The 26063-nt window shown below is 39.8% G+C and overlaps 1 protein-coding gene across 1 annotated transcript in view; it reads left to right on the forward strand.

The window, feature by feature from the left end:
• The window catches only part of PDGFC (platelet derived growth factor C), a 103839-nt gene extending 78132 nt beyond the window's left edge, over positions 1-25707 (forward strand). The window contains exons 4-6 of the mRNA XM_081875465.1: positions 15467-15668; positions 22473-22690; positions 23851-25707. Of these exons, the coding sequence (XP_081731591.1) occupies positions 15467-15668; positions 22473-22690; positions 23851-23967 (537 nt within the window). The 3' untranslated portion in view covers positions 23968-25707. The remainder of the gene's footprint in view (positions 1-15466; positions 15669-22472; positions 22691-23850) is intronic.
• Positions 25708-26063: the final 356 nt, after the last annotated feature.

Genomic DNA, 26063 nt, shown 5'->3' on the forward strand with positions numbered 1-26063 from the left:
ACTGAAGTCAATAACATGTTTTTTTTTTAAAAAAGAAACATATTTTAATGAATTGTCCCTAACTGGTAAAACATCACTTCCTGCTTAAATTCTTGAAGATGAAAAGACAGAATAGATTGAGAGAAAATAGACTAAAGACAAACTAAGAAAAATGAACCTGAACAGTGTGCATTTTTATTTGTTATTGGAGACCACACACAGTGAAAAGAACATCTACCACCACTTTCAGAACTGGAATGTGTGGGTTTTTTAAAAAAGAAAAGTATCTGCTATAATATTTTTAATTTTAGTAAACTGTTCTTGAAGAACAACTTCTAAGTCCATTAAGCATCTGAAGGATAATTGGTAAATCAGCCAACTTAGTGCAGACAAAAGGAAAATGAGCAGAGCAGAGGTCACTAAATTTTGGTCATTATTTTGCAACAATATTTCACTGCTTTCTCCTCTAAGCATTTACACTTATACGGAAACCCACCCGATCTAATAACATTGACATTTATAATAATATTGTGAATAAATGAGAAATAGAAACATTTTATTTTCTACCACAAGCTCATCCTAGCATTTCATTGGTTATGCATTCCTGAAAACATCACTTCGAATATAAAGTCTTTGGAAACAGTATTTTATATATTGACAAAAAATATGGTGACATATCACTCATCTTTGGATCCACGCAATCATTTTAAGTCTTGGGGTACATAATAGCATTAGTGTACATAGGTTCCCTCGGTATGCAGTAAAGGAAGTGACTTGCCAAAAAATTACGTTATGAAAGTCTAGCCCAAGTCTCTTCGATACTGATATGATTTACATAGCAACAGTATGCTATGTAAACAGACGTGATAAAAAATTCCAATTTGGGTCTGGGTAATATTCCTTCTAGCGACTTGTTTAGTTTAAATTATGTCAGTTACAAGCTTGGCATAGAACACCCAGTGTAGTAAAGTCTATTGTTACTTGGGGGGGGGAGCGGGTGAATGGGACACTTGATGCCTGAAGTGCCATTAAGGAATGCATGACTGATTGCCAAAGGAGTTATTAATTATTCGGGGCACTGAGAACAAAGCAGCTCCAGTTGAAGCTGAAGTTGGGGGGGCAGCTAGATCCCCCCCCCAGTCTATCTTGGCACCTGGTAGTATGTCATTTGTCATTCAAGATCATGCCAAATTTTCTTTACAAGAAACTCACTTTACCCTTCTTGCATGGAAGCTGAGATGGAAGATGGAAATCCAAGAAGCTTCTGAATGACCACCCTAGTTTGAAATGTATTTTCTGAAATGTTTTGAGCTTTGTATATGTACCAGACATTCACTTAGAAAGATAGCAATTTGCACTGGGTTGTTATTATTGGCTTAAGAAACATTTCGCAGCCTGAGGCAACAGGAGCTGTAGTTTAATGCAGATATTCAGTATAAAGCTAATTAGTCACTCCTTACTACTAGAACTTAAGGCAGTGGAACTGTCTTCTTTCTCAAAAGAAAATATTTGCCTTAAAGATATACACTTCTTCATTAAACAACTTTTATTTGCATTTTTATAAGTTTATATGCCATATGCCATTGTGAATTCTTTGTGAATTCATGTGATTTGCCAAGTCCAATAAACACAAACATGGTATATGCATTTTCCTCATGTTTTTTTAAAAAGTTGGTTAGATGTATCAGTCTGATATTATATAATATTTCTAGTCCAATTCACACACACACGGCTATTACCCAAGGGCAAAAGCTCTAATTAGTGCCAAAGGGAGCATCCCTTTCCATGACTAATAATAAACAAGGAAGGAATAAATTTGTTGGGATTATGGTTCACAAGCAAAGCATTAAACCATCCCTCACTACTGTAATCCCAATGAAAATGGGCTACTAGGAATTTTAAAAAGCATCCCTGATGTACTTTAGAGTTATGTGTTCAGTGCTCTGAGAGCAGGGATGTAAGCATAATAGAACATGTTAAATATTTGTTAAAATGGCTCTGAACATGGATATTTTTTATGTAGCTCTTGCAGACTTGTCTATGAAAATAGATTAATATTTCATAACATGTTTTTATTTCACATTATAGATATTTCTTCTTATGGAATACTAGGGTGTTTTGAAAAAGCAAAAAAAGTGTTTAAACTCCAAGGAGATGTCTCAGCCAAGAATGTCTCTTCTGTTTGTTTCAGTAATTCCCTGATTATTCTTCATGAAATATGAATCAGTAGAAATTATTTTAATTGCTTAATTTACACAATTCATTTTTGAAATGTAGTACTTTGTTGGCATGAAAATCTGTCGTTTTTTTAGGAAGAAAACAATTGTGTTACTACAATATATTGAGAGGTATTTGTAAAAGTTGTAGTAACAAAATTGTTTTCTTCCTAGAAAAAAGGGGGTGGCTAACCTATGCCCCCACCAGCTGTTCCTGGGTTACATCTGCCATAATGCTATACCATTGGTCATGGTAGCTGGGGCTGATGGAATTTGGAGCCCAACAATACCTGGAAGGCCACAGGTTAGTAACTACTTCTCTAGATAATATTAAATCTACTGAGCTTTTGTGCTACCTGCTGCGATCAACAGGATCAAAATAAGTCAGTCTTAGCCCACCTCGTAGCAATTGTCACAACTTGGGGGGGGGGAATAAAGCATTGAGTTGGATCCTTAGCCTCTTGGTTACCCCACTAAAGGGGTCCAGAAAGGGGTGTCTCTTTCTAGGAATCCACATGAGGACTGATGGGCCATAGTACCCTTCCAAATGGGATCCCGATGGGATTGCCCCAATTTGATGTATGTCATAGAGCAAGTGTCAGTCCAGGATTGACCCAGCCTTTTTTTTTATCAATCAGCCAGATACATTGATGCCACATACATTCCTAGTGTCTTTGCCAAAGCCTACTTAAATCTGTAATCAATAATAAGGTAAAGGTAAAAGGACCCCTGACTATTAGGTCTAGTTGTGGCCGACTCTGGGGTTGCGGCGCTCATCTTGCTTTATTGGCCGAGGGAGCCGGCATACAGCTTCCAGGTCATGTGGCCAACATGACTAAGCCTCTTCTGGTGAACCAGAGCAGCACACAGAAACGCCGTTTACCTTCCCGCCGGAGTGGTACCTATTTATCTACTTGCACTTTGATGTGCTTTCAAACTGCTAGGTTGGCAGGAGCAGGGACTGAGCAATGGAAGCTCACCCCGTTGAGGGGATTCGAACCGCTGACCTTCTGATCAGCAAGTCCTAGGCTCTGTGGTTTAACCCACAGCACCACCCGCGTCCCGTAATCAATAATAGTTGTGACCTATTTCATCCAATACTGATGTCCTGTCTCTTTTTTCTTCCCTTGGCCTGGGTCTGCAAGGTAAACTGTATTGTTGTATCTTTAGTGTTACACGTAAAGATGCTCAGTTCCTCAGTGTATTTTGTGTGAGTTTTATAATTTTATTTTATTTTATGTACATTTACTTTTTTACTTCTTGTCCTTGATCAAGTTCTGTATATACTGCTAGACCATTCATTTTATGATTAATTTAATTATACACTTATTTTTTAAAGTCTTTAAGGCACTTCTGAAGTTGAAATACAGTGGTGCCCCGCAAGACGAATGCCTCGCAAGACGGAAAACCCGCTAGACAAAAGGGTTTTCCGTTTTGGAGGTGCTTCGCAAAACGAATTTCCTATAGGCTTGCTTCGCAAGACGAAAATGTCTTGCAAGTTCCTGCGGGGTTTTTTCCTCCTCCCCCCCTTTTTCTAAGCCGCTAAGCCACTTATCAGCTGAGCTGCTAAGGCGCTAAGCCACTTAACAGCTGAGCCGCTAAGGCACTAAGCCGCTTAACAGCTGAGCCGCTAAGCCGCTTATCAGCTGAGCCGCTAAGCCGCTTATCAGCTGATCCGCTAAGCCGCTTATCAGCTGATCCGCTAAGCCGCTTATCAGCTGATTCGCTAAGCCGCTTATCAGCTGATCCGCTAAGCCGCTTATCAGCTGATCCACTAAGCCACTAAGCTGCTAATAGCGCTAAGCCGCTAATGGGCTTGCTTCGCAAGACGAAAAAAACGCAAGACGAAGAGACTCGTGGAACGGATTCTTTTCGTCTTGCGAGGCACCACTGTACTTATTTATTTAAAATACTTTTAGACAGAGGGCCTTTCACAGCCCTGCCTGGAGATGCCAGGATTTGAACCTGCGACCTCCTGCATGCGAAGCAAATTCTCTACCACTTAGCTACAGGCCTTCTCCCCTTTAAGCCCCTTTAATAAAAAAAAATCAGTAGGTGGTTTGCATAAAATTAAAAGAAATAATACCTTAAAGAAATAAATGGGTTCAGCTAACACAACAAGACCAGATATTGGTACTGATGAGGGAAGGAGTATGCCTTGAGGTATTCAGTGAAGGAGAAAATTTTACTAGGCGACTCATTGCTTTATAAAATTTTACACATTACAGAACATGTTATGACCTGAATAGGGGGAAATGGCACTAGCATTAAAATATCCAACTCTCTTGGAGCATATGCCTTAAAGGTCATTAGGAATAAGTCTGTGGGTATACTGAATGTATAAGCATTTTTGTTGTGGAAAAAAAAGTTTTAACTTGAAAGTTGAGACAGAAGGATAACCAGAAATAGATCAGTTAATTTTGTAAAGCAGTTGCCATTTGTTTTTGAGGGTTTTTTTAAGCCCTCACCCAGGTTATTTGTTTCTCATTTTGGTCATAATAATGCTAAGTTTGTTCAGAAAAGATGTGGTAATAATTCATTTCTATTCCAGGCCAATCACTGTTCAACTTTACTGGCAAAAATAAGAACCAGCAGGGATAGTTCATTAAAACCTCAGAGCAGTATATAGTAAATAGTCTATAAAACCAACTGACTTGTTGGTTTAGGGGTCCCATTCTCACTTAGAACTTTGGCTCAAATGTCATGCAAGGCCTGTCTCAATAGTGGTTAGATACAGATGCTTTCAAAAATCCAAAGAGTCTCCTACTGGCTTCCTTTGCCCCAAGAACAAGTAATTTTTATTGGGACAATACAGGGGTATGTGGCGGCAGGCACTCTCTAGGCCTTGATGAAGCATCTTTTTCCTGCCAGGGGTAGAAGTACAGCTACCAGTCTGAGAATATGTAGGGAGAAACAAACATTTGAGCTTGCTTCTCAGAACCTCAAAAAACAACTGTGAGAACAGAAGCCTAGGAAGCAAATGTGACCATGTACAATGGAGAGTGATTCAGTAGAGAAGGGAGTAGGTAACAGTATTGCTGTGTTGGCCAACTGTGGTATGTGAAAGACGTGTGAGTACTGCATATCCATAATTACATGTATAGTGTATGCATAAGCAGGGATGTGTGAGACAGTGAAGGGCCAACGGACAATCACACCAAATGTGAATTAACACATCTAGTCTACTGAGGATCCAAAACTGTTTTAAACTATCTTAAAAATACATGTATGTTTTTAGAAGCAGTGTTTTAACGTGCCTCAGTGTAGAGGTGCCTCAGTGTAGAGAGACGCATACTGGGTTGCATGGAAGTAGACCATAGGAGAAGAAATATCAACAACCTCAGATATGCAGATGACACAACCTTGATGGCAGAAAGTGAGGAGGAATTAAAGAACCTTTTAATGAGGGTGAAAGAGGAGAGCGCAAAATATGGTCTGAAGCTCAACATCAAAAAAACGAAGATCATGGCCACTGGGCCCATCACCTCCTGGCAAATAGAAGGGGAAGAAATGGAGGCAGTGAGAGATTTTACCTTCTTGGGCTCCATGATCACTGCAGATGGTGACAGCAGCCACGAAATTAAAAGACGCCTGCTCCTTGGGAGAAAGGCGATGGCAAACCTAGACAGCATCTTAAAAAGCAGAGACATCACCTTTCCGACAAAGGTCCGTATAGTGAAAGCCATGGTGTTCCCAGTAGTGATGTATGGAAGTGAAAGCTGGACCATAAAGAAGGCTGATCGCTGAAGAATTGATGCTTTTGAATTATGGTGCTGGAGGAGACTCTTGAGAGTCCCATGGACTGCAAGAAGATCAAACGCATCCATTCTTAAGGAAATTAGCCCTGAGTACTCATTGGAAGGACAGATCGTGAAGCTGAGGCTCCAATACTTTGGCCACCTCATGAGAAGAGAAGACTCCCTGGAAAAGACCCTGATGTTGGGAAAGATTGAGGGCACAAGGAGAAGGGGACGACAGAGGACGAGATGGTTGGACAGTGTTTTTGAAGCTACAAACATGAGTCTGACCAAACTGCGGGAGGCAGTGGATGACAGAAGTGCCTGGCGTGCTCTGGTTCATCGGGTCATGAAGAGTCAGACACGACTAAACGACTAAACAACAAGACCATAGGAAGCCATATCACTAGGGGTGTACTACTATACTTAGAATTAAGTGCCAAACCACTAGAAACATTCAGCTTTTACAGCCAAATTGCGGGGGGGGGGGGGGACAGAAAAAGTCTTCTATGAACGATGATCAAGAATAGTTTCTGAATGAAAATATGTCATGACCCAGACCCTTATTGCTCAAGACTTCATAAATCGTTTTTCTTTTACCCTAGGAAGGCAAACACAATAACATTCAAATTGATCTTTTAAACAAAGTCCTTCGTGTGTTTCCTTTCAAACTTTTTCAGTAGTCCCCAGATCCTTTTAAACTTCTTGTCCTTTCATGCTGTAAAGATAGCTGGAGAAGGGTAGGAGACTTGGGCTTTGCACCTTTTCTCCTGCTTTTACACAGTGGCTGATCTGAAGTCCCTTATCCTTGCCTAAGAGTTCCTGAATATTAGTGTTAATCTGCACTATGTTACATCATCCAGAACATTAATTCTGAGCTGGTTTTTTATTGTGTTCCAGTTAGTCTTTCAATTTTGTTAGTATAAGAAGAAGAAGAAGAAGAAGAAGAGTTTGGATTTGATACCCCGCCTTTCACTCCCTTTTAGGAGTCTCAAAGCGGCTAACATTCTCCTTTCCCTTCCTCCCCCACAACAAACACTCTGTGAGGTGAGTGGGACTGAGAGACTTCAAAGAAGTGTGACTGGCCCAAGGTCACCCAGCAGCTGCATGTGGAGGAGCGGAGACGCGAACCCAGTTCCCCAGTTTACAGGACTGCCACTCTTAACCACTACACCACACTTTGCTAGTTTAGATTAGCAAAATGGAAGAATGGCCAATTTTAAAAATTTGTGAATAAAAGCTTTAATATTTATTACTGCTATATAAAGGATCTTTACAGAAGACAAGATAACTCAGGACTGTAAAATTCTAATAGACTTTGTTGAGCTCCAAAAAGATATGGCCAACAAAAATAGCAGCTAAAGTTCAAAATAAGTGTGAAATGGAGCAAGTTGGCACAGAAGATAGCTAAATGTTTTGATTACATATGATTTACATATATGCTTTTTATGATACTAGAAATCCAGGTTATCCATGTATTGGTAGTAGGTTCAAGGGAGGGGAAAAGAGAGGCTTGAGTGAAGAATTAACTTACAAAATTCATTTCCACTGCATGCTCTGATTTCAGTTCCAAATATGGCTCTGAAAAAATATTAGACAAATTAATAGTGGATAATTGAAAGAGTGGATACAGAGAAACGCTCCTAAATCATACGTAACTCTGGGAACTTGTGATCAGCCAATGGAATTGGTAGGAGGAGAAGAGAGGGAGAATTTAATACATGGAATTCATTGTAATTTAGATTGCTTTTTTTGGGGGGGGGGAACAGCAGGCAAACTTGTGGAAGATAGATCTAACAGTGGCTCTGAACCATTTTGGTGAAACCTCAATGCACAGTAGCAGATGTTGAAACAAATGGAGGCTGTTCTTCCTTTCATGTGTTATGTACAATAGGCATATATATGGTTATCTGTCCTGGAAATGAAAGTCTTGAAGAGATTTCCACTGGCTATGGAATTCCCTTTGACTAACTTCTACCACCAAGTAAATACATACCTTTTATCCTGGGCCTTTGGATGAAATCAGCTGATGCTCTTTAATGTTTCAGGGCTTTCCCCCCCTGCACTGCTGCACTATACTTTTATTTATTTATTTACCAAATAACAGACCGCCATTCATAACACAGAGTTACCTCAGGGTTGTTTCCAACAAACATATTCCATTGCTAAAGCAACAGTAACACACAATACAGTACTTGAAAACCAATCATTATTTAAAAAACAAAAACAAATAAAAGTATGATTTCAAGAATCTCAGTAGTTCTAGAAAGTACACCAAAGATCACATATAGTTCATAAACTATTTGTCGCCTGCTCCCTGATACAGTTCTGTGAAGTGGATTTCACAAATAGATTTACGGTTAGAGCTGATTAATGCCTAACTCGACATATAGTGGCTGTCTTAGAAGGATGTGCCAAGTGCAATTAATTTTCAATTTTATGTTGAGATGAGTGTTCAGAGATGACTGCATCCTTCCTGTTGTTTATGATACACTGATCACTCTCTCCCAGTGGCACTGCAAAGTAATCAGTTCACAAGCAGGCTGCTATGTGAAATCTGAGAAAGACAAACACGTTCTCAGACTCCAAGCACATTGCAGCTAGCCACTTACTTTTGGTTTAGCTTTGATAAAGTTTCCCATATTTTGATTCATATGAGTAGTTTCTTTAAAGCTCTTGAAAGGAAAGCATCCTTTAATTGTGGCTGACCACATCCCCATCATATAAGTACACAAAGACTTTGTTACTACTGGGTACAGCTCATTTATAGCCTTCTAGGATAATAAAGTGGTATCTTGGATTGTTTGTTCTGGTAAGCTTTTAAATGTTCTCTGTGAAATAGAGATAAAGATTTACCGTATTTTTTGCTCTATAAGACTCACTTTTTCCCTCCTAAAAAGTAAGGGGAAATTTGTGTGCGTCTTATGGAGCGAATGCAGGCTATCCCAGAAGCCAGAACAGCAAGAGGGGTTGCTGCTTTCACTTCGCAGTGATCCCTCTTGCTGTTCTGGCTTCTGAGAGTCAGAATATTTTTTTTCTTGTTTTCCTCCTCCAAAAACTAGGTGTGTCTTGTGGTCTGGTGCTTCTGACAGAGCGAAAAATACGGTATATTTATAAACTTTTCTGCCTCAACTGTAAGTCCCCCCCCCCCACCATAATACATACCTATGTTAGCTAAAGCTGTAGCCCAGGAATTAGCATCATGAAGACACCGTCTACAAAAGTTCTATACAAACCTCTGCATTCTTAATATACTTCCCTGAGACTGGTATAAAATGTGTTATTTTAAAAGCAAATGTCAAATTCTCCTTTGAACTTTTCATTTCAAAGCTTCCCAAAGTACTTAATGCAAAATAGATGCATTGAGTATTGGTTAATTGTCTTTATTTCTTCAAAATTTACAAAGTTTGTTTAAAAAAAAGAGGGGGTGGAAGAGGCAGGTGATAAGAGATAACTGATTTGTTAATTGGTTAAAGGGAAGGAAGGAAGTTGCAGCAGAAACTTGTAGGGCTGGGACATAGAAGGAAGAGGAGTCTAGAAAAGGGAAGTCCTTGCTTCACCTCGGTGAACATTTTAAAATGAAAAAGTTCTTCCTTCCACTGTGCTAATAAAATATGTTTAAAAAGAGAGAGAAATGCATCTTTATTTTATGAATTGGGATGTTGAAGTGTGTGCTACATTACTGAGGAGAATTATTGTGGCTTCACCCCCTTTTCATGAAAACTGCTGCTAAGAACAAGCTTGACGACAACTGACTATTAAATACCAAATGGGTCAATAGACAGTAGTTTGGAGGAAAGTGGAAAGCACTTTGCACATGCTCATAAGTACTGCCCCCCATTCCAGAACTCAGTGCTGATGTTGAAAACAGATTTCTGAGCTGAGGTTTATTGAGCCTTAGCATAAATTAAGTCTAGGAAATGTTTGGGATGGAGAACTTTTGCTATAGCAAGAAGGAGGGGCAGCTGTGAAAGAAAAAAAAAAAATTGTTTTCCACTAGGAAAGTGAAAGGGAAGCACTGAATGGCTTGTTTATGTTGCGAAAAGAATTTATGTGTTAATGGTAATAGAGATGGGGCTGGTATCTAAAGATATGTTCTGGGCCTGAGATGTGTGTGTATAAATGGCATGTTTCCTGAGTGCAGTTGCTGCACATTTTATCCCGATGATTTGGCATTAATCCTGTTTTTTATTCCATCCATACTTTGCTTCTTTATAATTGTTCTTATTTGAGCAAATAGTTGATGGCTTTACAGATACTTTAAGAAAGTACTTAATTTTAGTATTCCTTAGCTCCTTGGGTTGTTAGCCTTCTTACCAACAACATTGGTAACAAAATTCTCCTGCATGGGTTTGGACTAAGAGGTGATTGTCTAGATATGTTTCATTGCCTGAGCATAGACAGCTGGAGCTTTCTGCTTAGACACCAGCCCAGAATTTGTTTAAAATCTATTTATGAGGTTGACTCCACCATCTTAATGGGATGTGATTTACATGGCTATAACAGCCTGTTTACCCCCATTCCAAGTGAAATAAGAATTTTGTGCTCAAATTGCATGTTAATTCTTGTATGCATAGATATATAATGATTTCTAATGAAAAAGAGGGTATCTGGCTTGGTTTATGAGATCACAATTTACTTGAACCTCTTTAGAACTTTGAGTGAACTGTACTTGACAGTGCCAAGGCTTGTTAGGATGCATTTTATAAGCACAGAATTCCTGCAGTTTCAACCTTGTCACAGATTTTATTTCTAGGTTATCCTTTCACTTTGTTACTTAGAATAAGTGTGCATTTTCTGTAAAGGTCCTCCATATTCCATTATAAAAGCAGAGCATATATCCAGTCCTCCCTCCTCCCATCACTCTTACTTAAAAGGAATAGCATAAAGCAACTCCTTATTGTAAGCTTTTCTAAATGAAATGTTTCATTGAGTTGTGAGTATAAAAAAACCCAATTTAAATAAATTATTCCAGGGCATTAGTGTGTCCAGCAATGTTGTTCCTGCCAGAAATGCCAGTTCTCCATCTTCTTAAATTGTTTAACATACAGATTAATGCATAAAGCTTTGGCATAGCTAAATAGGGATATATATATATATCATTAAGATGAACTTGGAAGACACTCCCCCTCCCACATGCTGCATTAATATTTCTTACTGTATAAAAGTACAGTAAGCGCTATAAACATTCCTAACTAACCATGCTGGAGTTATGTGCTGGGTGAAAAGGCATCTTATCAGTTTTTAACTTGCTGTATATATTTGGCTTAGGAAAGTTGAGGCTTTTTTCTTTTTGAAGTTCAGAGACTAAAATATTTTGCATGTGTTGCTAGGACACCCAAGGTAAATTTACATTCTCTAAGGAGAGTCTGGAGCGGGAAAGAACGACTCACTGTAAATGAGAAATATCTGAATTTATATTGGCAAGAAAATAGCTAATATATGGCCATGTACTTACCAGAAGATAAGCAAAACTGTTTTGAAAGCAGTAATAATTCAGATATTATTAGCTGCAAATAGAAAATTGGGCTCTTTCATTAAAGAATCAAGATATATTTATTAAGTAATTAATTTTTGCAATTTACTGTTGAAGAACTTCTGGGTGATAAAAAGCTTAAATGAAAAATGGCAGGAAGCATCTTTGTTAATTCAGTCCTACAACACTGATATATTTCTTCAAGTCTATTTTCGGCCATGATCGCATCGATCTCTCTTCAATGAAGCCACTGAAATTTGACCTTAGGCAGCACTGCTTCCTATTTTTATCTTTTTTACACCAGTTTGTTTGTCAGTTTAAGAACTACATATTACCACCTTACAGAGACATTAAATACATGCCTATTGAGAAGTGAGCTTCATTGAATTCAATGGGACTTGCTTCCAGGTGAGGATAGCAGCTGGGATCACATAGATCAAATTCTCAGCTTTCAGGATTATATGCTGAGAAACTCTTTTCGTATGCACTTTGCCAACATCTAGGTATGCTACTGAGTGGCTCTTTCCAGATTAAAAAGCCAATTTTTACCATTATAAATATATTAAATTCATTTATTATTTGCTGCAGATAAAATATATTGGCATGATTTCACAGTAAAAATATCAACCATAAAACCTTTTTAAAAATCATATGTAAAAATAAATGAAATGAAATCCAGTACAGATACAGGCTGAGATAAAGTTCTCTACTTAACACTTGTTGAACAAGGAGGGTCTTCATTAGGTACCAAAAAGCAATAGAGTCACCTCCTGTTTGATATATAGCAAGGAGTTCCAAAGAGCAGGTGCTGCCACAATAAAGGCTCAGTTCATATATCATAAGGAGCTGACCTACTGTTGAGATGTCATCTGTAGAAGGCTGACTCCTGCAGAATGTACTGATCAGCTGGGTGTATATGGGGCAAGACCATCTTTTAGCTATCCTAGTCCCAAGCTTTGTAGGGCTTTGTGCACCTACACCTTGAACTTAACTCAGCAGCTAGTTGGCAGCCAGTACACTTCTTTTGGCAGTGGTATAACATAGGGGTAATTGTCTGTCCCAGTGAGCAATTGTGCCACTGTATTTTGCACTAGCTGCAGCTTCTAGGTCAACCCTGAGGGCAGCCCAACAGTGGAGTACATTGATCTACTCCAATGTGATGCTGTGCTAGTCCTCACTGGAGACTGCAGTGAATGTAAATATGGCATCAAGATTGTTAGGGAGGCAAGCAACTTTGCCCTCAAAGTGCCTTGTAAATGAGTCGCAGGGAGATCTAAAACTCCATTTTCTGGACTAAATGTTAAAACCCGAGCAATACAAAAAGTTCAGCTAGACAGCTACTTGAGTATGCAATAAAGGCAGAGGAGTGGGTCTTAGAGGTGTTACAAAATGAGTCATTTAATCATAGAATTGTAGAGTTGGATGAGACTATGAATGTCATTGAGTCCAGGCTCCTGCAATACAGGAATATTATCATGCTTGCATCTCTTTGAAATAAAAAACTAAGTTTCCAAGATACATAGTTGCCTTGTCCTAATAATGTCTTCTAGCATAGTGGTGGTGTCTTCAATATGACTTACAGAATTGGTGGAGTAATGAATTATGTCCTTGTCCTTTGACTGTTTCATTAAAAGCTGCTAATGGCAGAATCTTTATTTGCTCTGAAGGGTTTTCCTGTACAAATAATCAAGACAATCTTTATTTTAATATTTTTGCTCCATTTAGGTTTTCGGAGCATAGTTTTTATTGCCCTCAATGAAAGCACAAAGGTCTTGCAGGAAAAGGTTTTCTCTGCATTGAAGCCAACTATATTTTGATAGCTTCAAATGTGTGCAGGAAAATGCTGTATAAATAGCAGAACAGGAAATTCCACTTGATCCAATACTAATTGTCATTTTTGGCTTCACTATAAGGCAGCGGCAGACCTAAAGTATTTATACATGAGTTATAGTTTGCTCTCCTATTCCCATACAGTACTATGGCAGAGATAAAATATTCAGAACTATCTAGTATTTAAAGATGTTTTAAATGAATGTAAATAGATTTCTGGGTATATATTTTTATTGCATCCTGCCCTAATTGGCAAAATCAGGATGCCCTCTTGACTACTGCTTTATTTTCAGTTGCTCTCCTGTAGACTTTTCTATCACAGGCTTTGCATCTTTTGGCCCCACAACATACTGAATTGACTCATCCAGTGAGCTTCTTCTCACTATGATCTCCACTATCTGTCTTCTCAGTGATGACAATAACAGAGAATTGTGATCAAATATTTCCCAAACTGTAAAGTGAAACTTAAAGAAAGAAATCGGTCTCCTTCCTGGGCAAGGCTGGGTCATTGAAATTTAGGGGTGCCCACATAAGGCATGCATGTTTGTGTGTAAACAAATATTCAATATCTTCATAAAGGGACCCCTGACCATTAGGTCCAGTTGTGACCGACTCTGGGGTTGCGGCGCTCATTTCACTTTACTGGCAGAGGGAGCCGGCGTACAGCTTCCAGGTCATGTGGCCAGCATGACTAAGCTGCTTCTGGAGAACCAGAGCAGCACACAGAAATGCCGTTTACCTTCCTGCCAGAGCAGTACCTATTTATCTACTTGCACTTTGACGTGCTTTCAAACTGCTAGGTTGGCAGGAGCAGGGACCGAGCAACGGGAGCTCACCCCGTTGCAGGGATTCGAACCACCGACCTTCTGATCGGCAAGTCCTAGGCTCTGTGGTTTAACCCACAGTGCCACCCGCGTCCCTTAATATCTTCATAGAGTTATGTGAAAATCCTTACAAAGCAATATTCTATATTTAAGAATCCTGAAAGCAGAAACACTGGATTTTTTCCAAGGCTTAGTGTAGGTGAATCCTACCAGAATTCAGACATGGCATGTGTATTCTTCAACCTGGAGCTATGGATTGAGATTTGTCCTTTAGTTGGGCTTGAGTTGGAGCTGGAAGTACAGAAATCAAACTGCCATTGACCAGGCAAAAATGGATGTCAGGCTCTAATGGTAGAAGTAGCAGTTCTTGTGATCCAGAACCATGCCTGTACAGATGGTTACTTCTGATGGCAGTAAGAGATTTTGAACAGCCCTTTTGAAACTGGAATGGGGAATCTTCAATGCATATCATTCATAACTGTAGGAGCCATGAGCCACGGTTGCTTTCAATTGTTGGCATATTGCAATCTAGGTTTCTATTACTGAGAATATTGTCTCTCTTACTGCTGGTATTTTCATATAATTGCTCAACAAAATATATAGACCAATTCTGCTCACTCATCAAAACAGCTTTTACTAATGCTAAATACATGAGAAATGTATGTGTTGGCATTTTTGCAGGGATTAATTGCATGTAATGGAATTATGTTTTTCCTTCAAAGCCTCAGAGTGCCATTAACTCTAATTGTTTACTGACATACCATTTATCACTTTGTGTCAGTCTATTGAGTATATTTGCCAAAGTTGTACAATAGTTTGTTTTATAACCCAGCTTTGGTAAGAGTGAACTGTGTGATGAAAATAAGAGGAAACTGTATGTAATAAGCAAAATAAATATGTTGCCATCTTATGCACATTTATCTAGGAGTAAGCCCCATTGAGAAAAGTAAAATGCCCGAGAAAACATGGATATGATCAGACTAGTCCTAGATTATCACTATTTTTCACTTGACTTTGCATTTATTGACAGTATTTGTATGAAACCCCCCCCAACATATGTTGTCTGATTGCCTTGTAGAAATTTAAAGACCAAAATACAATATAGAACAATAAAAAAGCATAACAAATGTTATTTCTGGCAGATATAGAACAAAACACAAGCCATAGAATGAAAAGCCCAGGAGTTTTTAAGGTGTTGGTGAATTATAAGGCTTCACCTGGGGACAAAAAATATCATAAATATGGTTCTAGGCAAACTTCTCTAGGAAGGCTTTTCCAGAGATTAAAGGTATATTGGTCTCAACAAATATCATGGTGTGTGTGTGTGTGTGTGAGAGAGAGAGAGAGATTAACCTCTATCATTATATGCACCTAAGATGCTTGTTTTTCTCCTTACAACATCAGACAGAATCTGCCAGCCCAACAATATTACCACCTTCAGCTTTACCATTAGAGTTGCTAAACAATGCTGTTGCTGGATTTAGTACTGTGGAGGAACTTATCAAGTACCTTGAACCAGACAGATGGCAATTAGATTTGGAAGACCTGTACAGACCAACCTGGCAGCTCCTTGGAAAAGCATACATTCATGGAAGAAAATCTAGAGGTAACCAGCAGATTTATCTCTTGTGCTTTGTTTTGGCATGCTAATGTTAATCTTTCATTGGAATTTGCATGAAGTATTCTTTATTTGTAGTGATTACACTTGCACAGTCCTTACCCAGCAGCTGATGCAAGTATTAAATTGCATGCAAGTATTAAATTGCTTTGTGGACTTTCTGGAACTACGTTTCTTTTACTCTTTTAACTGGGTGTTCTTGATTCACCAACATTTACTAGAGTGGAGGTTAAACAAATCAGCTCAATGTGATTGGGAAACTGGGCTATCCTCATATCAAATACCGGTGGACGAGCTAAAATATGTTTTGTATAGGCACAGCAGAGACTAGTTGTGATGATCACTCATAGCTTCTAGTGTGATTGCTGTAGCAAGTAGAAAATAAGATTAAAAAGTGAGTATTTTGGAAAACAACAGGAGTGGTCCTTTAATGAATATAGTTCTGGCTCATTCAGAATGCCAGTGAATGTATTTGCATTCTTGCCCTTTCCTATGTAATCTGTAGTAGGTGATGGTCACTGCTTTGCATGGCTTGTTGAAAACCATTTTGTGGTTGAGATCTAGTAGACTGCAATCCTGTACCCACATTGTGGCATAAGCTTCATTGAATTCAGTGACACTTACTTCCACATATACTGTGATTGTGCTGTGAATGGACTAAAACCCCCTGTACTGTGATCCAGCTAGGCAACTCTTATGCTCCTAAATGCCAATTAAAGCTCTGTTGACTAGTGAAGCAATTAACCTTTCTGGGGGTAGAAAGGGAGAAAGGTAAAATAACAGCTGCATTAAACCTCATGGGCTGATTTATTTAGTGCTGCTCTTCTATCTTATCAAAACAATAGTGGGCAATTAAATTGTTTAACCAGTAGAGTTGAATTTTCGTGTTAGAACCTGTTTTCTTACATGAGAGTGGTACTGAAAAAGAGTTTCCTTTCACTTCCCTTTGAATTTAGTTTCAGACTAAATCTGATTTAGCTGTTAGGCACTAACTGCTATAATTTACATGCATTTGATATTTAATGATAGGGAATAGACAATATTCCTGCCCTTCTCATGCATGATCATGGAGGATAGTCAAGCATAACTATGACTGCTTGAATAGAGTTAAATATAGGGTTTTGATAATTGCAAGGATATGCTAAGACTGGATCTAGGCAGAATCTTTCAAGAACCTATTTCATTTGTTTGATTTGATCCCTAGAACACAGCATAGATGTCTGCCTCTGTCCTTTTTTGCTTGCAGCATGTAAAATATAACTACAGTATCCTATGTGTGGACACGCGATAGGATTTATTAAGATTAGAATATTCATTTTCTGTTTATTTATTTATTAGGATTAGAATATTCATTTTCATCTTTCTAGTTTCCCCCCAATATATATATATATTAAAACCTTAGATAAATCAAAATCCCATCATTGGATGGCATCTACACAAAACCAAATCCAGGAAAACTGTGAACACCCCACCCCAACAAAGAAAACACCATCAGCATAAAACTTTTTAAAGACTTTTAATTGGACACTAAATTAGAATTGCTGTTAAATAAAGACATACTGAGTATAGTCATATCCCTCTTAAAAGGACCACCCTCAGATTGCATTACGAGAGTATGCAACAGCCTAAGGCAGAAAATGTGTCCCATTGAGATGACATGGTATTTGCTGTAGACATTCATAATTGTTGCAGAAATGCAGTGTTTGGTTTTTAATACCATGTGATGCCTTTTTTAAAAATCTCACTAGAGTGGAAAATGTTATTTAACAGAAAATACAACTTCAGCTTTAAACATTATTGTTTGATATAGTAAATAATTTCATAGCAACTATTGTTGGCAGCAGTGAAAATAAACCTGGATGAATTATACAGGGTGTGTACACCCATCTTTGTTGCAAATGCTGTAGATTTCATTAGTTGCTATTATCCAAGCAACGGATTATATTATGATGCTTCTGGCAGAAACCATAACAAGTTCAGGTCCATACAACATTGTGTTTCCCTAGTTGCGTGTTCAGACCCAGAGACCTCCCCACTAAATAAAGTCACACTTGACTCAAATTTTAGTTTTGGTTTTTGGCAGAATTTAGGCCACAACTTTTTTGATTACAGAAGGTGAGTGGTTGCATAGGCTCTGGTTCGACTAGCTCCCTGCACCCTTGCAGGCAGCGCTGACCCAGGGCACCAGCATAGGTCAGCCAAGGGTGAACACCTGGGTAGGCAAACAGCCGGGAACAGACTATGTTCACCACCCAGATGCCCTCCTGGGGGTTGACCAAACCAGTTGAGTCCTTGGATTCCTTTGACAGAATACCCTTCACATAGGGATGGCGAGACCATTCTCCCAACCCTATTACCTGAACCAGTGTCTATCTGCCACACGAGCACCACGCTCGCCGCCAACCACTCACACCTGTAACCAATCCCTTAACCCCACTGACACTGAGGTCAGCCACAAATCATTCCCAATCACGGACAGATGAACCCCATCAAGCCTGTAAAGGGACGCATCATGGAAGGTAATGCCCAGGTGACGGATCACCCAAGGCCAGAACCTTGTTGGCCACTGTGCTCTGCACGCACCTCCTGGCCCTCTCGGTGGCAGCTGGGCATTGGCTACCTCACCACACACGTCGCTGCAACAGCTGCAACCAAAATATTTTGAGTCCAGGAAGAGCTGTCTTCAACTCTTCCAAGTCCTCCTATGTGCGGGTCTGCAGGGTCAGGCCGGGAGCTTCCGGCAAATCGTTCTCTCCCAGCTGCACTACCATTGCCGCAGGCGTGCCTTCCACAGACACCTTCGCCTGCACTGTCGGGAGAAAGGGGACAGAAGCCACTGTGAAAAGGAGGACAGCGGCAGGCTCTGCAACCGGGAGCTCTCAGGGGCTGAAGCCCTGTGGGGCAAGCCCTGCTAGCAAGAGGGAAAGGGAAAGGAAGGGGAAGGGGCCAACTTAAAAAGGGGGGAACAATAAAGAATGAAATAAATAATAGAAAGTTAAATTATAGAAAGTTAAAGAAAAGAAAGATGATGAAAAATATCACCAAGACGATCCATCGAGGGTAAGTCTCTCTCTCGGTTGCACAGAGGACATGCTGTTTAGCTGTTCTGAATGCACAAGCCGAAAGTGGAAGCTCTGGGCACGTGCATGGGTATATATAGGTCCCTCGATCCATTTGGACTGCACCCCATTGGCCAGATTGAACCCAACATCAAGGGACCTACCAATCAGGAGTTGTGGCTATCCAATCTTACCCACCCACAACACAGGAGTCCGGTCTCCAGGTCTCACTGCAACACATGCCCTCTTTTAGGGAGGACACGATTTATATAAGTTCACACAAATACTAATATCAAAATACCTTAATTCTAGCCTTAATAGAAATCCCCTTTCTCTTTCAGTTTGAATGGAATTAGGATAGGGACAGGAGGGATGGTTTTCTTTCAGATATTGCATGCTTTGTCTAATTCAAAAGTCAGCAATACTCCATGGAACTTGTAAGATAGATGCCCATGGATTCAGACTCTTTACATCCTTTAAATCCTATCAAGGTGGAAAGTCCTGTGCCCAGCCACAGATCAGCTGTTACCTCTTTATATCTGGAAGAATGCCATGGTCAAGCTGCACTAAGAGCACAATCCAGGATACCTGCATTTGGAAGCCTCCTCCAATTGCCCCAGGAGGGTCTGCAACTATGGCTCTTACACTGCCAATGTTCCAACAGCATAGGGGGCAAAAAGAAGGTTGTTCCAAGTGGGGACCTTTAAAAAAAAACATCAAGGGAAATGAGGCAAAGGAACAACTGCTTCCTTCTCTTCCCATCTTCTGCCCTGGTAGCAGAAGCCTGACAGAGTTTTGGATTTAGTGATTCCTGTACCTTGAATTATAGTTTTTCTTTGCCCAGTGAGAATATCACCCCTTGGGGTATATTTCATGGTAAGACTAGCATATTCTTAAGAAGTCATCATGATGCATACTGTCAGAGCTGCCCCAAGGTCCCAGCTCACAGAGGACCAACGCCAGGTCGTCGTTATATACAAAAGTCTTTATTGAAGTTCAGTTTCCATTTCAAAGCCGTAGCGCGCAGCTCTACGTCTTAAACCCTAGACCGCCGAAGTTCCGTCTGAATCTCCTCCCCCCTGACACCAGTTTAAGATTCTAGCCCTGCTCCACCTCTTCCTCTGCTCTCTCCTCCTCTGGGTCCTCCTGTCCGCTGAGGCATTCCCCTTTCTGGACTCTTCTGACGCTGAGTCGCCTGACTCCTCCCCCTGCCTCCGGCAGGCTTTAGGACCTGGTTCCCAATCCTCGTTCTCTGCTGTCCCGCGCGCCTGCACATTTGAACTTGGCTCTCGCGCCAACCCAGTGACCTTCCTCCTGACCGTTACACTGCTTCTATCACTGCTTCCCTCTTCTGGGATGCTGGCTGGACCTGACCTCCCCTCCGTTGCCTGACTCTCCGATGGAGGCGTGGTCAGCCCTGACCCATCTTCTCTCCCTGCTGGGGGATACGCTGGCCCCGATACCTGGGACTTTTCCCCCCCACTATGCTCTGGTGGGGAAGCTGGCCCTGATCTCCAACTACTGCTCTGGGAGTCCCCGCTGGCCCCTTGCTTCTGGAGTGTCCCCCTTGGGACCCCCCTTGCCCTGGCCACCGGCGCCCCCTTCTGTGAATATTCCGATTCGCTGGAGAGGCTCATGGAATCTCTCGGGCCACTGTCATCTTCTCCTACGCTGCCCTCAGATTCTTCCCCTTCGCTCTCCCTTTCCTCCCTTCCCTGCGCTTCTGCTCCTGAGCCCCTGACACATACGTTTTTATTTTTCCTGTTTCTATTATTCTGGGAGTTGCGGAGCTCTTAAAGATCTATGACTTTTAGAAGTAGATTAGTAACTTGTTTTTCATTTAGCTACCATGTTTAATGAGGGAGGCAGTCCTTGACCCATTATGCAAGGAGGAAGTTTTCTGCCTTGGAATGAAAGCAAAATCCTGTAAAGGCAAATTCCCAGGCTTCATTGGAAAATAACTGGATAATCAGAAAGTTCTAAGACAAACAAACATGCAACTGTTTCCTTCCCACACTTGTAATGAAATACAATATGCAGTAGGCTAGAATCCTGCATGGCAATAAAAGCACCATCATATAGAAGCTCTCTTGTGGATACCAACTGTTAGTTACAATTAACTTTTCATTTTTCATTTTTTCCCATTTTAAGGGCATTGCAAAAAAATAAACCTTATTGCAAATCTTACTAGTTTATTCTTACTAAAGCTTTTTCTGTGTGCCAAAGCTTTTATGTATTCCACTTGCAGAAATTTGTTTTTAGTAATTAGCGTTAGTGACAAACATTTTTATTTGAAGCCACCCAGTCTAAGCATTTCCCTGTTTGGGTTGGATTTGTTTTTCAGGTAATAGCTTTGATTCATGAAGTTACTTTGCCATTGCAAACAACCCTGTGTTCTTTCTGAGGTTTTTCTGAAACGTTCTTTTGACTACTGTGTCAAAGTTGATGAATGAATGGAAGCCCAGTTCAAAGGGTGTTTAAATTTCCAAATTATAATAGGTTTTGTAGCTCAGTTCACTTAATAGATCCATATAACCTTTTCTTTTGGTTAAGTAAACATTGTAAAGGAATACACACACACACACACACACACACACACACACACACACTTTTTCAACTAGCCTTATGCCCTACACTGTGTTAGAGCATAGTTTGAGCAAGACAGATATGGGAAAGGAAAAGAGGGATGCAGGAATTTTTTCACTTCAAAGACTTGATTATACATTCACAATGTGAAACTGCTGGTAACCTATTCATGTAAAGTGTAGTATCATAGAAAGGTGCATATTGTATTATAATAATGTGCTTTGACAAGGTGATGACATCTGGTTTTCCAAATACAAATAGTATAATGCAGTCTGTATATTGGTTTAAGCTCTGTTAAGGTTATTACAATTTTCATAAAATGCATAGCCAAAAAAGCTTAGTTTAACGTTTAGAATATGACTAGCGATCTAATCAAAGTCATGCTGAATAATTAGAGTCAGACAGACAACTGTCAGCTAGATTAAAAGTGCAAAGTGGAAGGAAAGGAGGACCTTTTTCTGCCTCCCCACTTACACCTACTCTCTGAAGACTGGAGAAGAGACCCTCTTAAGAATGTTAGGGGGGTAGGCAGGGAAAAGACTAGACCATGGAGCAAATGAACATAATATTTTAGCTGCAGTTCATTCATTTTCAGCTTTGTATTCTTGTTATAAAAAAAGTGCCTAGACATTCAATTGTTGCACCCATAACCTAGGTTGAAGGTGCCATTTAGCTCCTAGCTTTTGTATCTCAGTTTCTAACACTGGCCTCAAAGCTGCATGATTCAAGTAAAATCTTGAAACACTCAATGAGAGTGTCTAACCATTTTTAAATGGAAGGAAAGTTGTTTCCTAATTCTAAAAGTTGCAGTTGGCCCTTAGTAATTTGGAGGTTTCCATTCATCCCAGTAAAAGGCTTAACTACTTAGGCAGGTGAACATATACTCAATACTGTGTATTGTGACTTTATAGACCTTAAGACCTATAGAGCTTAACTTAGAAAAACATTTGTGTTACCAGAATTTAGACTTTATGAACTCTGCAATGTAAATCCACTAGTCCAGTAACTCAATGAAAGGTTTGGCGGCATTGAGGACAGGTTGTTGTCTCCTAAAAAGAGCTTGATGTTCTTCACTAGCAGCAGGTATTTTTATTGTTGAAACTTGATGAATAAGTGACAAAAATGTCTGCCTTTTTAAATGCTTCAGTTGTAGATCTGAATCTTCTGAAGGAGGAGGTACGAATGTACAGCTGTACTCCACGCAACTACTCAGTGTCACTACGGGAAGAGCTGAAGCGAACAGACACCATCTTTTGGCCACTTTGCCTGCTGGTTAAACGTTGCGGTGGAAACTGTGGCTGCTGTCAGCATGCTTGCAGTGAGTGCCAGTGTGTCCCTACCAAGGTTACCAAAAAATACCATGAGGTATAGTGCTATTTCTTATTTTAAAATGTTTAAAATTTTACACACACACACACACACACTAGCAGAATAATTTTATTAGGACAAATGTTTACATTGCAGCTGCTGAGATTTCAAGCCACAAACAACTCTTCAGAGAGGTTATAAAAAAAAGATCTCTCAGTACAGCTGTGGTATTAAGCCAGTGTCATCTCCATTTTTTCATGATCTTTAGGCAAGATATTGTCAACATGTACCCTTCTACTTTAGTGGTCTTTCATACTCCTCATCTCATTTGATGCTGTTTGCTTGCTAGGAAGATAGCCAGAAAGTAAGTGGCGGTGACAACTGTTGCTGTTCATCCTTGCTGTTGTCACTGTTCATTTGCACATTCCTTCTAGGTATGCAGAGGGTGGATGTGTAAACATGTGGCAACAGCAAACAGCAGCAGTGGTAACACCTAACACCTCCTGCTGGGCCATGGGCCTTGGTGGATGTCCAGTCATGGTCGCATCGTGCTTAACTTCAGGTTAAGCTTAAGCTTGTCGGTTGTTTCCATATTAAGATGGCATTGATGAAGCTTTTGCAGACTTGTGTAGATAAGAACTGTGCCTTACACAGCTCCAGTGGAACCTCGGGTTACGTACCTTCCTCCTTACAAATGTTTCGGGTAACGAGCTCCGCTAACCCAGAAGTAGTTGCCCCTAGTTGCGAACTTTGCCCCGGGATCCAAGCAGAAGTCACGCGCTGGTGGCGTGGCAGCAGCAGGAGGCCCCATTAGCGAAAGTGTGCCTCATATTAAGAATGGTTTCGGCTTAAGAACAGACCTCCAGAATGAATTAAGTTCGTAACCGGAGGTGCCACTGTATTGTAATTTTTGGCTTTGATAGAGAACTGCAAGAAGCAGTGAAGAAGCCTCACTGTTTGGGGAATGTGACATATATCAGAAGCATTCAGCAGACCCGTTTCTGTGAACAAGAGACATTCTGACCTTTAGAAGCAGCCTGTGAAACACCCATAGGTGACACACCATGTAATGGTTACAGCATGAGTTTGTGGAGGCAGCATGAGTTTGTCAGTTATGCACTGATGGCTTCCAGTTTACTAATAAGGAATAGATTCTTTCTGACAATGAAGGAACTTGATGGATTTTTAAAAGATTATATTGAACCCTTCTTTTGCAGGTCCTGCAGCTGAAGCCCAGGAGCGGCGTAAAAGGATTGCATAAATCTTTGACAGATGTACCTTTGGACCATCACGAGGAGTGTGACTGTGTATGTAAAGGGAATACAGAAGGATAAAAGGAACTTGGTGTGCTTCTTTTACAGCACGTTCAGTGGCTGATTCTCTTCTGGGGCTTGTGCATTAATCTCCTTCTGTAATCTCAGTTGTCTGCTTTGAGAATCTTCAGTGTTCAGGACTGACAGTTCTGGGGGAGAAAAAGAAAGAAGAAATCAAACTGAGATGTATGCCATATAACAGCAGTTACCTGTTACTAAGGATGAACAGAAGGCTTCATTGAGGGATTTCTCTCCCACCCCAATTCTATACCTATGTCTATAGCTATATTTATATCTATATAGAGATATAGATATATAGATATAATATCATCTCTCTTACTTGTATTGAATTTAAAACGTTTAAGTTTTAGAAGTATAGGAAAAGACAGTGCTTAGGCAAGGCCTGGACTCTCCTGGTGGTCTTGCTTCTGCAAGTCTCTTACTTCTGGCTTACAGTTCAGAACATCTGGAATCTCTCTTAACTCGGCTCAGCAACTCCTGTACATTTCAAATCAAAGTGTTAATTGTCCTACAGACTGTCTTACTCTGAGTTAAACTCAATTTTTCACTGATGCAAGTCGAAAAGACTGGACACATTCTCTTGGTTTCTTCCAGTAAAGTGTCTGTTGTTTAGAAAACCTGAATGGTCAGTATATGTGAGAAAAGAGGAAAGGGTCAGAAACCAAGAAGTGCCTTTATCCTTCTCACTATGACCTGCAAGTATTGCGTTTGTTTATATTTTTTATTGTGTACATTTTTATACTCTTTTTGACAGCATAACTATTTGCTTTTCTAATCTTGTTAAATATATCTATTTTTTGCCAAAGGTATTTAATATTCTTTTTTATTATTATTGCAGCCTAGATAAACTGCTTTTTTATTTTGTAAGGCTTTGGAATCAGAGTTATAGAAAGGGGGAAGGAATATAGAATTCTGTTTCTGCAGAGCAAGGAGCTAAAAGGTGCATTTGCACGTAAAAAGATAAACAAGACAGGTTAGTCTGAATTTACAGGTGTGTGTTACTAGCTCCATGATGCTGGGATAAAAAAAGTAAACATATTAGCTGTTAAAACTCTCTTCATCATAACCTAGTGCCTCAATCCAAATAAGGAGGTATGTGCACAGAAACAAGGTTGCACATACATACATATCACATTTTGCATCAGGGGCAAGTGGCATAATTCTGATAAGCATCATAAGGCAGATGTTCCCTGTCCATACTGCATTATTTTCAATGGATTGGATATTTTTGTGCATTCAAACACGCATTCTGATGCAGTAATTTATGCATAAATATCATTTTTACACGTACTAGTGATGGATCACAATGTGGGTTTCTTCAAAACAGTCATAAATCCAAAACTGAGAGGCCCTAAACAGATATATTCAGAGTGATGTCCAGTTCAATGGGACCACTTACTTCTTAGTAAACATTTCACTGTTAAATTAGAAGGTGAAAGATCTTGACAAGAGCACCACCACTGCTGTCATTTCAGTGTGTTCTTGCATACATAATAAAATGGGGTCATGAACAAGTCGCACATATTTATTGCTGCAGGTGTAAGGGTTTTTTTATGTTAAGAATGCCAGTTATTTCCTTGTAAAGGGCAGTGGGCTTCCAATATATTAATGATGTAAAGTACAGTTTTGATAAAATGTGGTTTTGCTGATGTACAGTCTTTATGTAAACCAGCACATTTATCCCACCCTTTGCCCAACTAGGAAAAAGCAGTAAAATATTTTGCTTGTAAAATGCTTTAATACTGTCCAGTGTTCTGTGTTTTTGTGTATTGTTTTATGTATTTAATGATTCTACAAAGTAATGGTGCTCATTGGGAGACAGAAGAAATACTTCCCATATCCCTATATGGCATTTAATAACTATCTAACAGTCCAGTCTTCTGAACTTCCATATGCTTGTTAAAGAATAAAAATGGATATCGGACTAACATTGTAAAAACAGAACAGCATTGTATGGTTCTCATGGAATTGTGGCCTAATACAGGGGCAGCCCCAGTGTGCTACCTCCATCTTTCCTGATCATTGGCCATGCTAGCAGAGTCTGATGGGAGTTGTAGTCCAACAAGATATGAAGGGCATCACATTGGCTAATGCTG

The sequence above is a fragment of the Podarcis erhardii genome, assembly GCF_964252035.2.
Source record: "Podarcis erhardii genome assembly, chromosome: 9".
Lineage (NCBI taxonomy): Eukaryota > Metazoa > Chordata > Lepidosauria > Squamata > Lacertidae > Podarcis > Podarcis erhardii.